Source organism: Cupressus sempervirens, chromosome 3, assembly GCF_028749045.1.
Source record: "Cupressus sempervirens isolate cs-2001-9-10 chromosome 3, ASM2874904v1, whole genome shotgun sequence".
NCBI classification, from domain to species: domain Eukaryota; kingdom Viridiplantae; phylum Streptophyta; class Pinopsida; order Cupressales; family Cupressaceae; genus Cupressus; species Cupressus sempervirens.
The window spans coordinates 520,866,738-520,875,403 of NC_143120.1; the positions used below are offsets into that span (position 1 = coordinate 520,866,738).

The 8,666-nt window shown below is 33.8% G+C and overlaps 1 protein-coding gene across 1 annotated transcript; it reads right to left on the reverse strand.

Moving 5' to 3' along the window:
* Positions 1-4,034: 4,034 nt before the first annotated feature.
* Positions 4,035-5,112, reverse strand: LOC149567470 (uncharacterized). Its single transcript, XM_089820655.1, has 3 exons — positions 4,558-5,112; positions 4,408-4,474; positions 4,035-4,318 (listed from the first exon to the last, which is right to left on the reverse strand). The coding sequence occupies exons 1-3, from the start codon at positions 4,896-4,898 to the stop codon at positions 4,229-4,231; spliced, it is 498 nt and encodes a 165-aa protein (XP_089676781.1). The 5' UTR covers positions 4,899-5,112; the 3' UTR covers positions 4,035-4,228.
* Between the last annotated feature and the right edge of the window lie 3,554 nt (positions 5,113-8,666).

The window sequence follows — 8,666 nt, forward strand, 5'->3', positions numbered from 1 at the left end:
AGGCAATTTTGTTGAAATACACCAAATCCATTTTCATTTTGAATTCATTTGATAGAATTATTTAATACAAGTACATATTAACAAGTGGCACGAGAGAATTAAGTCATTACTTGTTTACGTTCCCATCCATTCGCATCTTCACCCATTCATATATATTTGGCATTATCAGAATCTCATTCATACTTATTTCCACTCTTCGCCTTATATGCAACACATTCATGAATCCAAGTCTCGTGTGTCCGAATCATCGGTCAATCCCACAACACATCGGTTCAATCTCAAAGTGGCCTATGATTGATGCTAATGGAAATCTTAAAAAGTGTGAATTACTATTATCATTCAAATTCCTAGAATCCACATATTATTTCCTTGCAGGCAAAAAAAATTGGTAGACTATCACACATGGCTTTTAATATTTTAAAATATTTAATGTACAATTATTACAGAAACAATCATTCCAAAGTCATTCATTCTAAAATCATTCTTAAAAAGCATTGCACGTTTTCACATAGGTTGCTTTTAACTATATGCCATTGGATTGGAGGTTGTAAAGACAATCCATAAAAAAAAATAGACCTTAACCAACTTGACTCTAATAATCCAATAATTTTCCAAACAATCCAAAAGTGATCGTCTTTACGTATGCCCAGCATCAAAATTTACAGAAAAAAATATTTAGCGTTACACAATCCCATTGCATCAAAGAAAAAATGACATTGTTTCTATAATTTTTATATTTTACATACGCTCTCACAAAAATGTCTCATCATGAAAATTCTGATTCATGAAAACCGGGCGACTCCCATTGCGCAATCCCAAAAAAAATGAAGTTGAAATTGATTTTTTAATTAAAATAAAAAAATATTAACTGCATTACTCTTAAATCTATTTAGATAATTATTTACATGAATACTAAGTGAAAAATACCTTAGTTTAGAATTTTCCAAGAAATCCACAAATGACTCAAGAAATATTGATATCTTTCAATATAACTTTTTTATATTATATTTATATGCTGGCATATTTTTACTATATAAATTTGTTATTTATGTCTCTAGAACACACTGTTGGGGGTCATTGTGTTGTTGAGCCTTTCCATATCCTACTGTTGAGTGGTCATAGAAATGTACCAAGTCTGTCTAACAAAAATAAGAAACGATGGCAAAATCAAGCCCCCTCAAAAAATAAACATATATACAATTTGTATTTATATGCTGACAATGTTTACTATACAAATTCTTATTATTATTATTATATTTACATGACGCGGTCATTGAAATGTCCTGGAACACACTGTTGAATGGTCATTGAAATGTTGTCTTTCTGGATCATACTGTTGAGTGATCATTGAATTGTACAAATCTGTCTGTGACATACAATAAAAAAAAAAAAAAACGATGGCAAACTCGAACCCATTAAGAAACTACACATATACACAATAATACAGACATGATTTGTTTAGCATATCACACAAGCATTCATGCATATACGTAATTTATTTATAATATCACCCAACGTTTATCACACTTATTTTACATATAAATAAAATCACTCAATCCCCTGTTTTGGGTGTTTACGAAAATCATGAACTGTAATTAGTGTAACAAATAAGCATCCAGAAATCAAAACATTTCTTTTATTTTAATTCGATTTATTATAACACATTTGATATACGGTGACTCGAAACAAATCTTTAAACTTACTAATTAATATATGGTTTCTACAACCTTAGTCAGACTATTCAAACCATAGGATCCTTCCCCCTACCCATATCCATCGTTTAATAATAACATTCTTTAGCTGATAATAGTAAGAATATTGTCATAATTATTACGATTAAATATGTCCTAATTTAAATTAATATAATAGGAAAACTTTTTTAAATGTAGAACAAGCCACACCAACAGCCAAAACAAGAATAATCATAGGCATCACTCTGTTCTAGCTTTAAAATTAAAATTGAAACTGTACTGCGTGAAGATTCATTCAAACGGCCACATTAACATGAAAAATACTTGTAGGCTTCTGACATTTGCAGACATTTTTAATGCATGTTTGACTTTTTCTGACTGTTAAATCCAACAAAAATCAGCTATTAAGGCACCCCAACTTTCTTATATCTCGACTTATTTGGCAAATGAAAATATTTTACTGCTTAAAAAGGTTGGCAAAAAATATTCTATAACTTGGACCCCCCAAAAAATTCATCCCCATCGTTTGACAACAGCTCTTAATCAGTTCTCAGGTTCATCATTTGTTTTCCCCGACCTGCCTACAGGTCTTCAAAGCAGAGACAAATAACGACATGAGAAATTTGGCAATCCACTAACCATTTCCAGCAATATAGCTATAGAAAACTACTCGGAACAGAAAAATTGAATCTGATAAATAGTGTTATGAAGAGACGGAGTGATAATTATACAGCCAAGCTAACTTATAACTAATAGGCAATAGCAAACAGTTGAAGCGCGTTTCTGAAAGCACAATGTGATTATTGATTAAAAAACCCAATTCGCCGACACTGTCGTATCAATGAGTGGAAGGAGATCCAAGGCAGCTTTGATAAATGCTTCCTTTGTAAAAGGCACGGTGTCTATTGAACTATATACCATAATGACAGAGAATTGCTTTTTCACATAAATGAGAAAAATAAACTATTTATACAGCCATGCCTACTTATAACTAATAAGTAGGATTCTGAAAGCACAATGTGATTATTGATTGGAAGAACCTAATTTGCTCACTATTTATATCAATCAGTGGAAGGAGATCAGGGGAGCTTTGATAATTGCTTCCTTTGTAAAGCGCACGGTGCCTATTGAACTGTAACATAATGAAAGCAACTTGCTTTTTCAAACAATTGAGAAAAAACTATTTACACAGCTAAGCCAACTTATAACTAATAAGTAGCAAACAGTTAAAGCGCGTTTCTCATTGTAAGGTGTGATTATTGATTGAAAGAACCCAATTTGCTTACTAATAAGTAGCAAACAGTTAAAGCGCGTTTCTCATTGTAAGGTGTGATTATTGATTGAAAGAACCCAATTTGCTTACTCTCATAACAATGAGTGTAAGCAGATCAAGGAAGATTGGATGTTTGCTTCCATTCTAAAAGGCACGGTGTCTATTGAACTATACCATAATGACAGCGTATTGCTTTTTCAAACAAACGAGAAAAATCTATCTGTTCGTATATGTCTCTTTGGCTAAAAAATGACATCACTATACCATAACAACAGCATATTGCTTTTTTAAACAAACGAAAAAAAACCTATCTGTTCTTACATGTCTCTTTGGCTAAACTGACATCAAACATTCACCATGCCTATAATTTATTTTAGGCAAAACCAGGTTTTGTGGTGAGATAAATACCAGTCTTAAACATTAATTTCATCTTCTACAGTTTAATTTTGTTGTTAAGGTGTATCCCAACCCACATATTACAATTGATTTGTCGGCCAATATACAGCCTTTCATTAACTTTCTAGCAGATAAATGAAATTCGGCCCCCTGTCTGTTTAAAGACCAAGAATATTATTGGCTTTAATTAGTTTACACAGTGTAAGAACACTTCAATTAAACTTGTTTAATATAAATATTAAATGGAATCAGATACTAATACTTCATAAATTCAAGCTAATTCTAGCAGAAAGCAATTACAGATAATAAGATGCTCTACAAGTATGAGAATGCTTAATGTATTAATCTCTAGTAAAAGGCTATGATCCTTCAAAGAAATTCTTCCTCCTCCGTAATATGCAATTGACTTCTGAAATGGACAACGTTTCCTATACAAATTAAACTAGAATACATCGTAAAAACAGTGTCTACAACCACCAATATCTGCCGAATTTCAGAAGTAAAGTAAACGAACAGCTATGAGAAAAACAATGACTTATTTTCGGGATTCTTTGACAAGCAAGGAACCCTTTCCCCAAACTTGAAGCATACTTTTTTTTCTCAAAGAGAGCTGCTCATAATCTTTCATCTAAAATCTATGGTCAAATGAGGAAACCCTCTTAATTGGGGTTAAATAAACCATGAAAAAAGAAATATTTAATCTTGAAAAGAGAAACATGAGGATTTCGGACAGTACCAAATCACTGTGTTCTTTTGTTCATAATCTTTACAAGGTGTCAACAAAAAACTGAAATTTTTCCATTTATCACCGAAGTGACCTTAAATTCCGGAAAACTTACAACGGAAAGAGGAGGAAACCCTAAGCATTTTAAAGCTCCTCGTGGGCGGATCGCATCATGCCGTAGGCGTTGGCCTCTTCCAGCCGTTCCAGTTCGCTCATGCCCGGAGGAATTAGCGCCTGCAACATCACAACCACAATCAGAACAAAACAAAAACCCTCGTCCTACAAGCTAGCTCGCAGACAAACAAAATCCGGCCAATTCTGACCATGTAGACAAACGGATCGGCTTTCCCTCCGCTGCCAAAGCGCTTAACCCTATGTTGTTTCACTAACCTGCCAAAAAAATCCCGGATCAAAACCACTTCTGAAAAAATTAAAACCCTAGCACAAAAAATACCTGGCCAAAATGTCCCTACATTCTGAGAGCCTTGCTGGTATCGGGGTTATCGCCGAAGGTTTCCCGGATGCGCTTCTCCGAGCCGGAGGTCTCCTCCAGCAGAAACTTCTGAATTGCCGTGCAGCGCAGCTCAATCCTTGTTCCCACCGCCATTCCTCCACCTTCGCTCCTGATTCTCTTCTTCTTCTTCGCCTTTCTCTGCCTGTTGGCCGAAGGATTATACCCTCCTGACGGCTGTGGCGACGGCACAGACACAGGCACAGGCACAGGGATAGGCAGAGGAGTTGGCATCCGGTTCACCTGTCCAATCTCCACATCCACAATATCAACAACCAGCTTCTTCCGAGCAGGCATGTGCATAGCATACACACCAGATTCAGCTGCCTCAGATTCAGCTTCTGCTTCCTCCACCTCTTCTTTTTTCTGCAAAATTTCTTCTCGTCTTCTCCTCCTCCGTGCTAGGTCTTCGGGGCGGAAGAGGTCGAAAAGTGCTACTCCAAATTCATTACAAACGCCGCTCGCTCTCGGTACTTTCTTGCTGCTCCTCCCCCAACATAAAGCCAAACCGCGTTATAAAAGAGAAGTTTAACTTAACTCGCCTTATTGAAGTAGCTCACTAAGTTCTACCTTTCCTCTCGGCATTACTTCTAGTGTTGGTCAAACCTTCAACGAAATGTTCCTTGTTTGTCAAAATAAATAGATATCCCTAAGAACGTCATTTGCTTGGGAGGATTTTTTGTAATCAACGCAAAGATAACTCAAGATAAGGTGGTTATTTGTAATAGTAGGAGATTATGCACTCATTAAACAATTTAAGTGTATTTATTACTTTTCAAGATGGAGAAAAGAAGATTTTTTTAATGTTTACTATGTTAAATTGGGTGTGTGGGATAGTTTGCTTGATCACATCCTTTTTCAATGTGAGATGATGGTGAGTGCCCTCAACTTCTCAACAAGACACTCATTAAACAACTTACCTTTATTATTTTTAAGGATGAAGAAAAAGGAGAAAATTTTAATGTTTACCAAACTAAATTAGGCTAGTGATGATGAGTGCCTTCAACTGCTCAATGAGGCTATGTATCCACTGAATAGTTTGATTGTCTTTAATGTTTGTAGGATGATAATGATGTTCAAGAGAATAAGATGACGATGATGTTCAACAAAAGATTATAATGTCTACAACTCTAAACATAGCCTATGGGACAGTTTGCCTAATCAAATCAACTTTTGCAATTCCAACATTTTTTCTATGCAAGGTAATGACGAGCGTCCATATTTCTCAACAATCCCTTTGTTGAATAAATTATACCAGAAGTCAATTGTCAAGATATGTGCATACTTGTTCATGTTGTCTTTGAAGGCATCACACTCGATTTTGAAATACTTTTTCGTTTACATTCTTGAAAGTGCAAAAAATGCACTCTCTTTCTTCCCAAGCTTCATTTCGCCTTTTCCAATACCTAGTCTTATTATAGCTGATGATTTTTTTAATAGTATAGGTGCACAAATTATTGATCGCTTTCAATTCCATAATAAGAATTGAGTAAATTGTATTTAATTTAATTTGTTGGGAGGATTAATGTTAGTATTGGAATAGTGTGGTGGTTGAGTCACAGTGTTGTGGTACTTGCCACCAAGGTTCAAACTTCGTTGGGAGCTATTATAGTGCTCTCATTGTTTGGGTGGGGTCCCCCATTTGTAATTTCACTAGTTTACAACTCTAGATCAATAGCCTTTAACCTTTAAAAAAATATGTTACAAGGATAAACATCCCAATATGTTGAGTGGATATATCATTGGCCTCCTTTAGTTTAATGTTAAGTATTAATAACATCAACATACCAATACTTTGGGTACACAAATCATTGACCTCCTTTGGTAATATTAAGGGTCGAAAAGATAATTGTCTCAATACATTAGGTGTTTGAATCATTGACTTTGTTTAATTTAGTATAAAGGAGTGAAAGTATCCATTCAAATGAAATGGATGACAAAATAAATATTCCACTAATTTTTTACGAACTTAAATCTCTCATATAGGTGACTATATGCTTAGATATTGGAACACATTAAGATGATCTAATTAAAACAAATGCTTATTGTACATTTCAACTAGTCAATATGAAATGAAGTACATGAAGCCATACACAAGATATAGCCTTTAACCAAAATTTTATACTTTTTAGGATCCTTTAAGACCCAACCTACAACAACTTGGTCAATCCATAAAAGTAAATAGATATAGATAAAGAAAAATCCAATAAAGAATTCAACCATCTAAGTACCACATAGAATACTAATAATCAGGCAGTAATCTCATAAAAATATCATGCCATCAATATTTCACACTTCCCATGTAAATGACATCTATAAATAGATGATTATTGCATATAATATGTTGATGTCGGTCTTAATTGATGAAACATATTGAGCCACTTCTAGACCACATACATTTCTTTTTACACTATAACCAAACACTACCCATGACTTGCAATAAAATAGAAAAACTAATAATTGATTTTAGCCAGTGGGGGTTCCTTGGAGAGTCACTTGGAACATCACCATGTGTACTCTACTAGCATCACATGTTTGCCTACATTAGCAAACATACTTATAGTGACATAACTATAAATTATTCAATTGTAAATTCTCCTCCAGATGACTTGATGTTGGAAAATAGTAACTCTTTACACTAAACTAGAACACCTAAAACTCATTGCAATATTTTGTAGTACACTACAATTATTCACTATTATAAAATTATCAACTGAAATTAGTTAAAATTCCATCAACTTCTATAAAAAGTATTTTCAAGAACTATAGATGAAGAAAGCTCTTGCATATTTTTGGTGCACAAATTATTAACGTACTTTGATTTAGTTCCAAGGAAATATATGTTTTTCACATCAATAAAATGATAATTAATTAGACAAGAGCCTAAAATGCAATGATAAATTTTGAGTGTCTCATTAGGGAGGTCTTGGGTTTGAATCTACTTGATATAACACATGTAATAATTGATCTTAACAATAATAATAAATAACCTAGGCTTCAGTCGATTACCTATAAAAACATTGATAATTAATTCCCTCATTGATGGGGTTAAGGTTTTTAGACCATTTAAAATAGAGTAGTGGAAAAATGGGAACCACCCAAAAAAGGATAGGTGCAGACAAATTCAAATGGTACTTTGATAAACAATCCATCCCATCTAGTGTAGGATGCACCATATTATAGTCATAGTAGTTTAATTTGCAATGCCTCCAAATGAATCAAGAATGGTACAAATGATGAAGTAAATGTTTAGACACTTGTAGATGAGTTGCCAACATGTTTGAGTCTTAATACATAAAAATTTAATTATTAAGGGAGGTTCACCATTAGTGATGAATGTCATAAGATCAAATTATTTCCACCATCAGAAGCTCTATTCAATATTTGAGATTATGCAAAGGGAACTAGCAAAACAGAGTAGTTTTATCTTAAACAATGTCTAGAAAGAATCTAATAGGGATGTAAATCACTCACTACTCAACCATTAGAAGGGATGCAAATATCATGTGTAAATTATCAAAGAATAGTTATAATTTGAAATTAATAGAGAGAGAGAGAGAGAGAGAGAGAGAGAGAGAGAGAGAGAGAGAGAGAGAGAGAGATATCATACATAACAAGTACTTAAACATGTAGAATTTTGGAATGACTTTACTCTACTAGCAAGCATTGGGACTCAAGTCTCACAAATCATCAATGTAGATGACCCCACCTCAACTTTTACTGATCTGAATCATTTTAGCAATTCAGAGGACAATACCGAAAGAATAAATATTAGTATTGTAAATACATGATAAACAATATGAAGACTTCTATTCATTCATAATATTAAATAAAATTTCATACAATTGTGGACAATGGACAATCTCATAAGTGAGATGTATGCCTACAAATTAATCAAGTTTGCACAAACCCGTGGAGGAGTTGTGTGTCTGAGCTCATAAAATTTGAGCTATCCCATGAATGAGATGTATGCCCATGAACTTTGTAGGAGTTGGGCAATCCTATAGTTGAGATGTCTACCTATGAACTTTGTATACAATATTTGATACAAATTGGCAATCTTATCAAATG

Coding starts and splice junctions, on each gene's coding strand:
- LOC149567470 (XM_089820655.1), bottom strand. CDS start 4,898: ATGCACATGCCTGCTCGGAAGAAGCTGGTTGTTGATATTGTGGATGTG. Junction 4,475..4,557: donor ACCAGCAAGGCTCTCAGAAT/GTAGGGACATTT, acceptor TTTTTTTGGCAG/GTTAGTGAAACAACATAGGG. Junction 4,319..4,407: donor CCGATCCGTTTGTCTACATG/GTCAGAATTGGC, acceptor GTGATGTTGCAG/GCGCTAATTCCTCCGGGCAT.